The 14372-nt window shown below is 38.6% G+C and overlaps 1 protein-coding gene across 2 annotated transcripts; it reads right to left on the bottom strand.

Annotated features, from left to right (window-relative positions):
• Nucleotides 1-4923: 4923 nt before the first annotated feature.
• LOC122640005 lies at nucleotides 4924-14037 on the bottom strand. Of its 2 annotated transcripts, none has more exons than XM_043833081.1 (3): nucleotides 13662-14021; nucleotides 12506-12618; nucleotides 4924-5218 (listed from the first exon to the last, which is right to left on the bottom strand). In XM_043833081.1, the coding sequence occupies exons 1-3, from the start codon at nucleotides 13789-13791 to the stop codon at nucleotides 5126-5128; spliced, it is 336 nt and encodes a 111-aa protein (XP_043689016.1). In that variant the 5' UTR covers nucleotides 13792-14021; the 3' UTR covers nucleotides 4924-5125. The 2 variants fall into 2 exon arrangements, with proteins under 2 accessions (XP_043689016.1, XP_043689015.1); XM_043833080.1 differs by lacking the exon at nucleotides 4924-5218 and adding an exon at nucleotides 5650-5765 and having other exon boundaries at nucleotides 12493-12618; nucleotides 13662-14037.
• Nucleotides 14038-14372: the final 335 nt, after the last annotated feature.

Genomic DNA, 14372 nt, shown 5'->3' with positions numbered 1-14372 from the left:
CATAGTGACTTATGTGGCTTAAAACACATGAGTCTAGGGGTGTAAATAGATATGTGATTACTTTTATTAATGACTTTTCTAGATGGATTTTCTTACTTGTCACTATAGAGAGTGAATGAATTTTACTCATCATTACTTTTGGTGCCCTCAAAAGTGGGTAAGTGCAAAGGTAATTTTAGGAATTTGAATTTGAGAGGAATCTAACGGAAGTACCATAAAAAACATCGGTAAAATAGAAAAAAAAAAGAAAAGAAAATGAAACATTGTGCAGAGTGTAGGCTGAATACCTTATAACCTTATTTTCCAAATCCAATATACTAGTATTGCACCTTTTTTTCTTTTTCTTTTTCTTATAAAGTCTACTTTCTTTCTTCTTCTTCTGCTGCTGCTGCTGCAACTGCTAGTGAAAAGAAAGGCTAAAATAACAGAGGCACCAAATTTCTTCTTCTTCTTCTTTTGCTACTGCTAATTTTTTTTCCTTGGTTTACATTTTTCAAATACACCCTTCATCTGTTTTTTTTTTAGGTTTACCTCTTTGAGAAAAGTACAATGGGTTATCTGCAAGTTCATTTGATTGCAAGTTAGCATTGTTAAGCCCCAATTCAAACACAATATCTTCAATTCTATCACCCTCTTCTTGTTGCTCATTGTCCACCTCAACACATGTTTTAATATCATTAATGGCCTTGGCTAGTAGATCCAACACATAATTGAAGTTGGATTCTGACTTGGAGGAAGTTGTAATGAATTCCATTGCAAGTGGTTTAAGAGTATCAAACCTATCACCTCGAACATTGAGGCTATATTCTACACCTCTCCTAAAAACAATTAATTGATGCCTATAGTGATTAAGCAAATACTAATCAGGATTTGTTTCAAATATATCGTTCCTTTGCAACACAGCTCCAGCATGTCGACAAAGTCTACTGATGAACTCAAATCCACGACAGCTACAAAATATAGAATCATCAACAACACTATAGTGCACCCTACGACCTCCAACTGTGTGTGAACAATGCATGACCACCTATTCACCATTGTTAAGGTGTTGTACCCTATATTGGAGTGTAGTAGTATTTCCTCTTGATACAATGCAAACGCATAACGTGTTAAAAATTTTTATGCATGCACCTCAATAAGTAACCCAGTTTTCATCGTTGGATTATACACTTTCTGTCGTGTGTTTTGCTTGACACCCGCTAAGTCTATGGTGTCAATAGCATAACCAACCTATCAAAGACAATAAAAAGAAAAATTAAAACTACAAGAGAAAATTCACCCAAAAAAAAATGAAAAATCAAAGTTGAAGAGATGATTAGGAGAGCCTCAAACCCGTTCTATGAAACTTAATAGTAAAGTTCTTGTTGTGATGAATCACTTTATAAATGCATTCATGGACTCCAAGATTTGTTCGCATTTCGACTAAAAAGTAGGATTTTAGATATGATTTTGTCCAAAAGTGTCGCTGCTCATATAAATTGTTCTAGTTTTCATTGTTAGCAAAGCTATATCGCCCGGTGATGGTGTGCCAACCAATATTGGATTCCTCCTCCGTCTCTACATCATTTAAAAAGCAAAAGTTATCTTGCCATTTAATTTAATGGTCTCCAAGCAAAGTGGAGAACCATCGTGGAAACATTGAGGCTATATGCCACATGCATAGTGCATGTTTGGTTTCTGGCAGTTCAATGCTCACAATATCTTTAATAGCATGGTTTGCATCAGTCATAATTATTATCGGAGGTTTTCCATCCATAAAACATAGGAATGCCTGCAGATATTGAAGTACGACACAAGATAAAATATGAAATTCACAATCTTATAAAAGGGTACAAATTCAACATCACGCTTTTGGTCTGAATCTAGAAAAACTTCAATGCAAGCAGTGGTGGGTTGATGCCTCTGATATTTGAGCATTTCTTTTAACCAGCAATTGCAACAGCAGCAAAGAAGAAGAAGAAATTTGATGTCTCTATTATTTTAGTCTTTCTTTTCACCAACAGGTGAAGAAAAAGAAAGAGAGTAGACTTTATTGAAAAAAGATAAAGGGGTGCAATACTAGAATATTTGGACTTGGGAAATAGGGATGTAATGTATTCAATCCACACTCTGCATGATGTTTCATTTCCTATTTTATCCCTGTTTGCATGGTGTTTTCTTCAGATTCCTCTCAAATTCAAATTCCTAAAATTACCCTTACATTCAGATTATTTTACCCACTTTTGAGGGCAACAAAAGTAATAGTGAATGAAATTCATTCACTCTCTATAGTGACAAATAGAAGGACCCTTTTCTAGAAATGTCATGATCTATCTCCTTAGGATTAAAGATGAGATAGAAAATGCCTTTATGTCTTTTAAAGCGGAGGCATAAAATCAACTAGGTAAAATTTCTTGGGACTGCACATGCACAGTGGCCAATGAGAGGGATAAAAAACGCTAACCAGACCTTTATGGCCTGCACATGCGCGGTGGCTAATGGAGAGTGCACGGAGGCATCATGGGGGTAGGATTTTCACCTTTCCATGGGGCGGGGCGGTCATTCCGTACCCCCATGAGTCTAGGTGTAGGGGCTACTGGCCCGGTTAGTGTTCTTTTTCCTATATATACAAACTTTTTTTTGAAAAAAAAAAAAAAACAAAATAGTTGGGGTTGCTAGTTGGGAACTTTGGATCGACTATGTATCCCTTAAGAAGGGAGAGGATTCGAAATCGTTGGCGGTACTCCCTATCAGTCGTTAAGAGGGTCTTAGGAAGTTATGGGAATGGTTCTCCTTTTTTGGGGGATTGGATAGTGGGGGTCCTCGGCTAGATGAGGAATAGGAAATCTCATAACTCGAAACCTCCTAGTGGCTAAGCTCTATTATAGTAGCCTCAAGCTAGTTGCACTAGTAACTATCCTCAATTCTCCTATTTCATTGGGGAAGGGAATTGGAGGGTTGGGATGAAGATTTACGCCAACACTCTTGTCTATTTCTCTCCTCCCTAAACAAAGGGTAGAAATGTTGTTCTACATGGGAAAGAGAGAGAGATACACATGGGAGCACTGACGTATTCTACACTTTTGAACAATACTTTTTATCCCTTAAATATAATATGGGATAATGCTTTTTGTCCAAAAGTGTAAGGGACAAGGAACCTCTCCCGCACGGGAGAAGTACCAGCACACATCCAACGGATGGGCTTGCACAATGTGCATCGGGATGTGTGCTGGTGGGCGCATCGTGCCAGCCCATCCATTGGATGTGTTCTGGTGCCTCTCCTCTACTACACGAAAAAAGATCTGAATTTGAGGTGTGAGTGTCATACAATCTAGACCCTTGTGTGTATGTCTCTCTCTCCTCCCTTATTATCACCCTCTGTATCCCCTTTTAATTTTACCAAAAAATGGAACTTTGAGTGGATATTTTCTGCTGCTATAACCTATGCTCCCGGTCAGGAAAAACTCTCCCAATGCTCCACCTTTGCAAGGGCAGGTGTTGGTGGGTTATCAACCTTTGCAAGGGCAGGTGTTGGTGGGTTATCAACCTTTAGCAACCTCGGAGTGGCAAGCTCTAACCCATCCGGTTGTGAAGTTGAACTGTGATGCTTCTTTCTTAGCAAAAGAAAATCGTGGAGGGCCGAAATTTTTGGTGAGAAATCATATGGGGAGGTGTATCGTCGCAGTTTTGGAACCTTGTTCGTTTGATAATGTGTTGGTAGGAGAAGCCTTAGCGGTAAGGCAAGGATTATTGGAGGCTATTTCTAAAGGAGTAGATAATTTGATCGTGGAAAGTGATAATCAAGAACTGATAACGGCACTTCGTTCTGAGTCTTGTAATCCCCCTTTTATTATTTGTCCTATTATATCAGATATTAGGTATCTTGTAAGTTGTTTTGAGTCATGTAATTTCCAGTTTATCTCAAGAGCTGCTAATGTTGTAGCAGATAATCTTATAAGGAAGGCCTTATCCATTGTGGGTAGGACTTCTTGGCCACTTTCCGATCCCTAATTATCTGAGCTTCTTCAGCCAGATTCCAAGAATGTAACTCGCTTTTCTAAATAGATTGGCTTTTTACCACAAAAAAAACAAAACCCACACCGCAACAAGGAATCAATATCTCGATCTCCAGATGGGACAATATTGATAAATTCCTTCACTTTAAACAATATCCATGCGTTCTCCACTCCCCATTGATATTTAACAAGAATAAAGATCAACCTGTGTTTACCAAAAACATCAAGCTGTTGTGCATACATGTTTCAGTTTCACTAGTAAAATCTTAAAGGAGAAAAGAATGCACCAGTAAACGTGGCTCCAGCACCTAAACACTAAACGTGTAAAGTACCACATTAACCCCATGAAAAGTTGGAATTCCCGTCCAAGGCAATGCTTACACGGAAGCTCCCATTGACCAACGCGTACATGCAGGCTCTAGAGACCCAGATGGAGATCTCTTTCCCTAAGAAAATCTCTATGCCGTAGCCCAAGACTTTTCTCTTCTGGAGTTCTAATACCCTTAATCCTTTATTTGGTTATCCTCCAAAACAATAATTAAACACCACCCCCCCCCCCCCCCCCCAAACAAAAAAAAACAAATACACTTGTACAAACCGTATCTCTTAACATTAGGCTGTTTGTCAAGTGTTTGTACAAAGTTTAAATCCTTAGAATCAACCGAAATCTTAGAAAATGGAATTGGGAAGAAGTACAAATTTTCACTAATCTATGATTTTTCCAAAGTCTTGCAGATGTAGTCACAAGAGATAAATTTTTTTGGTTTTCAGGTATGCTACTGACCAAAAAAAAATTCAAATGGAAAAACCTAAATGGATTCAAGACCAATTCCAAAAAACAAAAAACAAAAAATGAGAATCGGATTTGGTCGATTCCAATTCGATTTGTATATCCAGTTTTTTAACCTTGAGGAAATACCATAATATCTGACAGGGAACATCACACCTAATTTAGTAAATCTCAAAATTACACTTGCAACCACAAAATCGCAAGGTAGGGACCTAAGCCCATAGCATTATCCTTGCAAATACAAAATAATCAACAAAATACAGATGCAACACACCATATTTATACTCCTACCCACATACCAAAAAGGTAAAATATAATATTTCCTTCCTCCAGGGTGGTCTTATCTTCTTCCCTCGCGGTTCTTCTTTAAACGTTTAGGTGGCCTTAATGTCTCCTTTCTCACCTCCTCAAAAGCTTTCTTTTCCACCAATGGCTACAAACATTTGGAAAGGTAAATTAAAACCTGTTTAAATATCCATCCAAAACGAAAGAAAACAAAAAACAGTTTACATTGTCAAATTCATAAACCAGTAAAGTTCTACTAACAGCATAATGTGAGATGTGATCTTATGATAGTTTCACCTAGTGTTTTCCTACCCAAATTCAATGTGATTACAGTGGTGTAAGCTTAACCACCTCTTCTGTTGTGAAAGAGCAGGATGAACAGACAAAAACATAGTCTGTAGGACAAATGGTCAAAATGACCCCTCAAGTTTGCCCAACTTAAAGTGAGAGGATGGATACTTCTGTTCTCTTTAATGGACAGCCACAGCAACCTCCTATTCCCAATTGTATTTTCTTTCAAAATGATGACAAAAGTTGATTAATCTGAGTTCAAATTCTGAGGAAAGCAAAAGAGGGAAATCAAACTAACATATGTTAACATAGAAAGTACATTAAAGTCTTTCGTAGGCAATCAATCCCATCATCACATCTTGATGATATACTGTTGCCGTGTCGATGCACACAAACACTGTCTACGTTTCACCTCTACAAGCTCAATTTTTGAAGGGAGGAGGGGGGGGGTTAGATGTCTAGCAATCTCTTGAGCCAACTGTCTGGTCACCGTACCTTTGGAGCCCTTGACACATCTAATCCACAAGAAATTTCTTGTTCCCCAATCTTCTACTATAGAAGGCAAACAAATTTTCTTTTCTTCACATCCAGCAGACCCCCAATATTTTCCTTATTCACTTTCAAGTATTGAAACTTAATGTAGTAGTACAAGGAGTTGCAGCCACAAAGTATCATCTCCAGTTGAAGATTGGCCACAATTTTGGCATTGTAGCATGCATCCGAAACAAAGAGAGGAGGACAAGATAGGCATTTTATCTTGGCAAAACAGTAATGCAAAGAATACAAGATAAAATTGGGCTAGTTTCTAGGTTGTCATAACCTATTCCCTTCCCCCTCCCCTCCGGTTTTCTGCATCTGAGCTTCGGATTTTGAAACAATGGATGTAAAAATTGAATGTTACCACGTAATTGCATAGGATACTAGCCTGGATGTTTTCCTCTTTTTATGGGAAAATTTAAGTAAATACCTAATATGGACTAAATTCTATTCATGGAAATTGAACTCAATATTCACACTACCTGTAACAGGGAGACAAATGTGTGAAATGTAAGGAGCCCATATACTTGGTTTTTTGTTGTAGATGGTGTTCTTATTTTCAGATTAAGGAAAAAAAAAAAACTGACAAACCTGTTTGGGAATCCAGACAGAGATGAACTGGGCCAATTGGGTTTTTGGGTTAAGCAGTGTATTTTAGATTAGTTATTTAATTCGAGTTAATATTTGGATTTATCTGTAATCTTTTATTTTAGTTTTAATAGGCTAATTAGGGGTAGAGTTTGATTGAGGATTTTATTTCAGCTTTAAACTCCATGTTAGAGTCGAGTTGTATTTTAGCTTTAGAATCAAATAAGGAATCTTTATTATTTTCATTAAATATTTCGTTGTAGCCGATAGATCGGAGAGGAAAAAAAGAATGAAACTGTGAGTTTGGTTGCAGCGATGGTGGCTTGAGGAGAGTTCCCTCCCTCTTCTTCTTCTCCTTCTTGCCTCTACCCATTCTCTGTCCAGCGGTAACAGTAATCCATACACTGTTGGATCAATCTCTCCTAAACCCACAACCATCATAAATCCTAGGGTGATTCCGACTGCTGAATCTGAGGCTGAAAGAATATCTGATTTTGAGTTCCATAATTCAGTTTCAGAACTGAACTGGTGTCTACCGCCAAGTACAAAAAGGCCATACCCAGGGCACAAGGCTCCCGCTACTGCGAGGTCTGGGGATGGTCATAATGTAAGCAGCCTTAAACCCCTGCTTCGCAGAGAGGTTGTTTCCTGCGACTCGAACCCGTGACCACTTGGTCAAAATGGAGCAACCTTACTGCTGCACCAAGGTCTACCGCCAAGTACAAGTTCAATGATTAATCTTAATTTCCTGGCTGTTCGTTTGGGTGATTAATTGTTGGGTTTCAAAGCCCATGACATTAGCAACCTTCAGTTAAGTTTCAAAGTCATTGGTGCTGAATCAAAGGAGTTCTTCCACCTGAATCAAAACCATCTCTCCACTGGTTTTCTGCCATCCTCTTATAAATTCCCATTTAATTACTGTTTGCCACTAACATTTTTATTTGAGTGTTCTCTTATTTGGGTGGGCTCACAAGTGACTCAATAGGTTACCCGGGTCTGCATTAATTGCTATAAGAGCCAAGTCTGAGGCAATGAAGGTTGATTCATATGATTTACTCCTCTCGATTAGAGATGGTTTTCATAAATTGCAAACAGAACTTTGTAACTCCCTACAAGGCTTCTTGATATGAAGACAGGTTGTCGGGAGCTTGTCAATCATAATAACCACTTCTATGATAAGATGTCAGGTTGTCAGGAGCTTGTCAATCATAATAACCACTTCTATGATAAGATGTCAGGTTGTCAGGAGCTTGTCAATCATAATAACCACTTCTATGATAAGATGTCAAGCATGATAGAATCTTCAGAAGAAGGATCAAAGGTGGAAGAAAAGGAAGACAACAACAAAAGCGATGACCAAACTGAAGTAAACGACCCGATCAAGATTGAAGATGAGGAATTGACCGACAGTCCAATTACATTTGTGAAACCCAATCATGTTCCAATCGGAGAGATGTCACTTTCTAATGATTATCGGAAGATTGTGACGGTTGATTGTGAGGTGCATTGGATCATTGCCCCATCAAAGCCTATGTTTGTGGATATCGATTAAGCGGTGTTGATTCTCTCGTTTTATAAAACTCGAGGTCTAGTATTTCTCAACTATTGATGCAAGAGCACTTCCAATGGGTCGGCTTGAACCCGTTTGGGAATCCAAAAAGAGATAAACCGGGCCAATTGGTTTTTTGGGTTCAATAGGGTATTTTAGATTAGTTATTTAACTAGAGTTAATATTTGGATTTATTTTGTAATCTCCTAATTCAGTTTTAATAGACTTAGTGGTTGGATTGACAGTGGTTGGAAGGACACAAAGGTTGTTGATCGTGATAGAAATTTGCGCACCCTACAACCTTTTCATATGCGCCAGACATTCGTTCTTCAAGGGTTGGTTGACGAAATATTCTCGAGTCAAAGAAAGTGATACTAATAGTGCAGCCACAAGACGAGCCAAATGAATCAAAAGTCAATAGCCCCGAATCGTGAGCTTTTATTTCCAGCGTTCTACAAAACTCGTGGGCGAGTTTTTCTCAACATTGAAAAAAAAGATGCAGGTAAACTACCTTAGACCGGCTCAAACCAATTTGGGAACCTAGACGGAGATGAACCGGGTCCAAATCTAGGTTTTAAGTCTAGTTGGATAATATTATATTTATTTTCTTTAGGAATATGCAGTTTAATTTTAGAAGTTCAGCTACGTAGGATATTTGGTTTCCCAATTGCTCTTAATTCCCTTAAAGTTTGTTCCAAGATTAATAGGTTTCTTTTTTATGTTGGATTTCTTTTTTATTTAAGTACATGTAACCGTGCAATTAGAACTTTCTTGTGTCCATAGAACATCTGGCGTGGCATAGATAATGAATAAATAGGAGTTAATATTATTCCAATTGCCATACTAGATATGAAAAATGAAATAGTGAAGTGTTTTAGAGTGCCAGCATGGATTTGGTGTTTGTGTGATCCTTCTTCCCCCCCCCCCCCCCTTTTCTTCTTATGGATTTCTTCCTCTCCCCTACATCTGAGACCCTTCTCCTAACCGGCCCTCCACCACCAAAGCGTTAGAATCAAATTAGGAGTCTTCTTTATTTTCATTAAATACTTGGTTGTAACCAAAAGATAGAGATGGGAAAAAGAAATGATATTGGGAGTTTGGTTGCAGCCAAGGTGGCTTGTGCAACTCTCTCCCCTTCTTCCCTGCGAGTGTTCCCTCCGTCTTCTTCTTCTTCTTGCCTATACCCATTCTCTTCTTCTTCTCCTTCTCCTTCTTGCCTTTACCCATTCTCTGTCCAGCAGTAACAGTAACCCATACACTGTTGGATCGATCTCTCCCATATCCACATCTTTCGACTTAAGATTTTGTATAGTAGTCATAAATCCTAGAGCGATTCAGACTGCTGAATCTGAGGCTGAAAGAATATCTGATTTTGAGTTCCATAGTTCAGTTTCAGAACTGAACTAGTGTCTACCGCCAGGTACAAGTTCAATTAATTAATCTTAATTTCTTGGTTGTTTGTTTGGATGATTAATAGTTGGGTTTCAAAGCCCGTGGCATTAGCCACCTTAGTTTTAAGTTTCAAAGTCACTGGAGTTGAATCAACCTCCCACCTGAATCGAAACCACCTTTCGGCTGATTTTCTGGTTTTGACAAAGGGTTGAAGACAAACTTCCTTCTTCCCTCCACAATAGATCCCATCTTATTTTATTTTATTTTATTCACTCAACTCTCATTATTATCCCCAATTTCCATAGTGTCACCCACTCTTTTGTTTATTACCTCTTGCCCTTATCTTTTAGTTCATTCCAAGTTTACCCTCTCCTCTATGTCACTTACGTTAGTACATCTTTAAAATTTGTTTCCATTTATGTCCCCACTCCTTTTCCCTAAGAACCATTTAAGATTTCATTTAATTACAATTCTTCCATCCTCGTATAATTTCCCATTTAATTACCGTTTCAGTGTTTTGCCACTAACCCTTCTATTTGAGCGTTCTCTTGTTTGGGTTGGCCCACAAGCAACTCCATAGGTTACCCAGGTCTGCATCAATATGTGCCCTTATATGAAGAACCCCTCTCTATGTTGTGGCATTGTACGGAGACTCCCTCTGCACTTCCATTTTCTAATTTATCAGCTGATGAATTACTTGATTTTTATGTTGTGGCATTGTACGGAGACTCCCTCTGCACTTCCATTTTCTAATTTATCAGCTGATGAATTACTTGATTTTGGTCTCCACGTGATTAGACTTGATAGCGAGGGCCTTACCTTTCAATACTAGATGTCAAATCCTCCATCGCCAACCCACCCTAACGGAAGATAACTAACCAAACACAAGTGCTGAATCCCCCTCAACATCTCAGTGGGGAGTTTCCAACAAGGAGGACATTTAAATGCCAACCTAAAGGAAAGAAAATTCCCATTCAAACCAAAAACAGGAATTTGACAGTTAGATCACATACCTCGTGTCCCAAAGATAGTCAATACACCTGAACGATGAATCCATGTACCACAAAGGACACATACCTCATTTCTTAACAATCTTTTACTTGGAAGAATGTCAATGAAGCTATCAAAGTGCTCACTATCACCTTAATCAATCAATGTGGGACTAAACACGATTCTACCTCAGCCTTCCCTCGAAAGATTCAAAATCTCCTATTCAACCCCATCCTTCCAGTCTCTTTATGCTCAACTCGAAGTTGACTGGTCCATTGAAGGCTCAAAAAGAAAACATGTTTCCATACTCCCCTTGGGACAGCTATGAAACTTAATTCAATGCAAATCCTCTCACCTTTAAAAGCATGTCATTCTTTTCATCCATGATGCCTCTCAACTTTTTCCCCTTTTTCAATGATAAGCACAATAGCTTATAATAATTATGGCAATATTCATTACAACATAACCCAAACTCAGGAAATGTAAAGTCAGGCCATGGCCAAGACCTCTTTAAGACCAGTGAAGAAGTCAACCTCTCGCAAGATCTCTGCCACTGGGAAACCCTAGACCAAGATGAGAAGCACATAAATCATACAGAATAACAAAGAGCCCTTCAGATGGACTCATGGCTCATAAAGCTAACCTGAGCTTTTTACCTTCACAGTGCACCCTAAACAGGTGAAGTTAACTTCTTCTCTGGCAGCATTTCCACGACACTCTAATTTCAAAAACGTTGGATGAACTGGGGTTTACATTCTAAAGTGAGTTAACTCACGAGAGAAAGGTGTTACACTTCACATGTCTGCTTTACAGTTTGCAGAGGCAGAAACTAAAAGAGGAGTACATCAGAAAATCCTAGCTGACAGCCTGACACTGTTAAAATCAAGAGGGATGCTCATCACTGTCACTGAACAATGATAACTTGATTGGATTTTGTGCCTGTTCAGTTGCTTGGTGTCCAGTGTATGGAAGGATAGCTATAAAGTTGGCAATCCTGTCCAGGTGAACCTCATCTCCTCACAGGCAAAGACAATATTCAAAAAATAAGAAGAAGGTCAAAGCATGGAGCAGTACCATTTTAATCATGACGAGTTCGTATGGCAATCGTGGCACCCACAAATGGGAGCTTTGCTTTTCTGTTCTTATTTTTTCCTCTTTTTTTTAGTGATACTCGTGAATTAGTATGCGGTTCTATTCATGTTACTCACTATCCCTCAACTCATAATTCGTAAGTAATATAGAAAATCAGATCTACAAACAAAAAATAATACTGTGCATTAGGTACTGATATAGCTTTCCACAAAATATTTATGATACTGGGATTTTATAATGTGCTATTCCCTCCATCCCACAAAGATTGCTGTCTTCTGTTTTTCACAATTCCTTTGTGTTTTCTCATAGCAGAATCAAGACACAGATTCTTTTCACTCTCCTAAAATGCCCCATGCCATTAGATTAACCAAAATTACTTCAGAACCTTTTCACCATCTTGTCAGCTATCTAATAATTACAAGTAAAACTTCACTTACCTTCCAAAAAATTTTACAAAAAAAAATAAAAAATTTTAAAGTGAGAAAGTATCTGAAAACAATTAGGAAATAGCCTCTCCGTGAAGCGGGGTAAGGCTGCATGCATTATGACCCTCCCCAGACCTCGCAGTGGCGGGAGCCTCGTGCACTGGGTATGCCCTTATTATAGGAAAAAAAAATTTCATAACTGCGAGGCTGATTCATTAACACCTTAAAATGGGTTTTTTCTTTTAATCTTCAAGAGAGCCATCTTTGTGAGACAAACAGAGTAAAAAACGAACATTCCACTACGTATTAAAACAAACTAACTATAGATGGCCCCCAAAATTCATGTTTTCTTGGTTCACCAAGTCAGACTCCCCAGACACAATCATCAGATCATGATTCTCATGTCCAAGTCAATGCAACACTTTACAATGCATTAAATTTCAACATGGAACTTGGATTTGGCAATAATATCTTACACTTTCACAAATATGAAGCAAATTCAAAAAGAAAGGCAGTAAAATATAGAACAAAAGGGTGAAGGAATTGAATGACAAGAGTATATGTGTCTAACCTCTTCACGTTTCTTTTGGAGCTCCAAAAGTTGTTGACAGTAGGAAAGACACTCCGCATGGTATACAGCTGCTAAATCTTTTATCAGGGCCTTCCTTTTGATAATACCAATCACTTCAAGAGAAAAAAGGAGTATATGTATCAAAGAAATAAAAGAGAATGCGCTAAGAGCCCGCGAGAAAGAATAAACCATCCAGATTGCACCCACAACATATAAGACCTGCTAACCTAATTCATTAGAGCTATTCAACCTAAATGTTATCTTTAGGCTGAAATTTATCCAACCAATTGTTAAAGGATCAGTCCGACGTAGTTTTTTATACAATTTTTACCTTATTGATTATACATCGGGAAAGTAATAACTAAAATATGTGGAGTATTTTCACATTCGTTACTATACATGCTTATACCGGAGTGAAGATGAATTCACCCCATCATTCAGAATGTTACACAATCTAGCATTGCTCAGTTCCTTCTATAACAAACCCAACGGCAAAAGGAACTTTGTACCCTTCAAAGCTCCAAAGGCAAAACAGATTTCCTTTCACCGAGAATTCATCTAAATTTATTCAAATAAGAAGAAAGAAAATTAAAGACTAACAAAACTACTGACAAAAGCAGGAAAATCCTGAACGAAACTAGACATCCTGAAATTCATAAAACCAAATACTGGATGTGATAAAAATAAAAGATAATACATAAAAGATCCAGCTATTCCAGATTGTTCCAAACTGAATACATGAAAACTATAACTACAGCTAACAATAGCAAGCAGAACGATTTGAAGGAAAAGCAATCAAGCGAGAGCATTATTAGAATCGTACAACCGGCAATCGACACTAAGATCAAACCAACCCATACACAACCCCCCCCCCCCCCCCAAAAAAAAAAAAGAATCAACAAAATTAGAATCATAAAGCAATCAAGCGATAGCATTATTAGAATCATACAACCGGCGATCGACACTAAAATCAAACCAAAACCCAAAAAAGGGAAAAAAAAAAATAGAATCATAAAGCAATCAAGCTAGAGCATTATAAGAATCATACAACCGGCAATCGACACTATCATCAAATCAATAAAAATAAAAATAAAAAAGAGCGGAACTGAAACAAGATTGGTAAAAGAAAACAGAACCTAGGTTACCCGAAACTTACTTCGACTGGGATCGAATCGAACAGATGGCTGTGGTGGCGGAGGAGGAGCATCCTCTCCATCTGTGGTTGGACGAGACGACGGCGAAGGACGACGAGGAGAAGGAGGGAGATTAAGTTCTTCTTCACCCATCGACGAATCGTTAGCGTTTCCCAGTTAGTCGAAATCTCTGATGAAGTAAATCAGAAGAAGAAGCTTTGACGGATTACTAAAATAGGCTTTTACGTCATCTGCAAAGGATCTGAATTGCACAGAAGACTGTACGGAAACTCTGTATCGACTACCTTTTTTGACCTTCATTGCTTTGGCAACAGGAAGATACATACCCAGGCGTTCTACGCGCAAAGTGAAAACCGACCAGTAAACGACACTCTTTAACAGCAGGAGGGGAAGAAGGGCGTGCCCTGCTGGCTCTTCAATATTCTCAAATCTGGACTTCTGCAGGATGCCACAAGATCTTTCGTTCCTAGATGACCTTGTCCACGTGTCCAAAATAAAACTCCGGTTCTGGTCCAGTTGATTGGACCATTTGCTTGGTGGGATGGAATCAGATCATTTTTGTTTTTTGGCCAAATGTTCTTTGTGTCAGAGGTACAGGCTGCGCCCAGACACATGGGAGTGGGTGAAATGACCACCCTGCCCCCTGAATGGTAGGCCCATGTGTCTGGGGCCTCTAGGCGCAAATTGCACTACGGCAAAGAGAGCATCAGCCT

Source organism: Telopea speciosissima, chromosome 9, assembly GCF_018873765.1.
Source record: "Telopea speciosissima isolate NSW1024214 ecotype Mountain lineage chromosome 9, Tspe_v1, whole genome shotgun sequence".
Lineage (NCBI taxonomy): Eukaryota > Viridiplantae > Streptophyta > Magnoliopsida > Proteales > Proteaceae > Telopea > Telopea speciosissima.
This window is presented reverse-complemented; position numbering and strand designations above follow the sequence as displayed.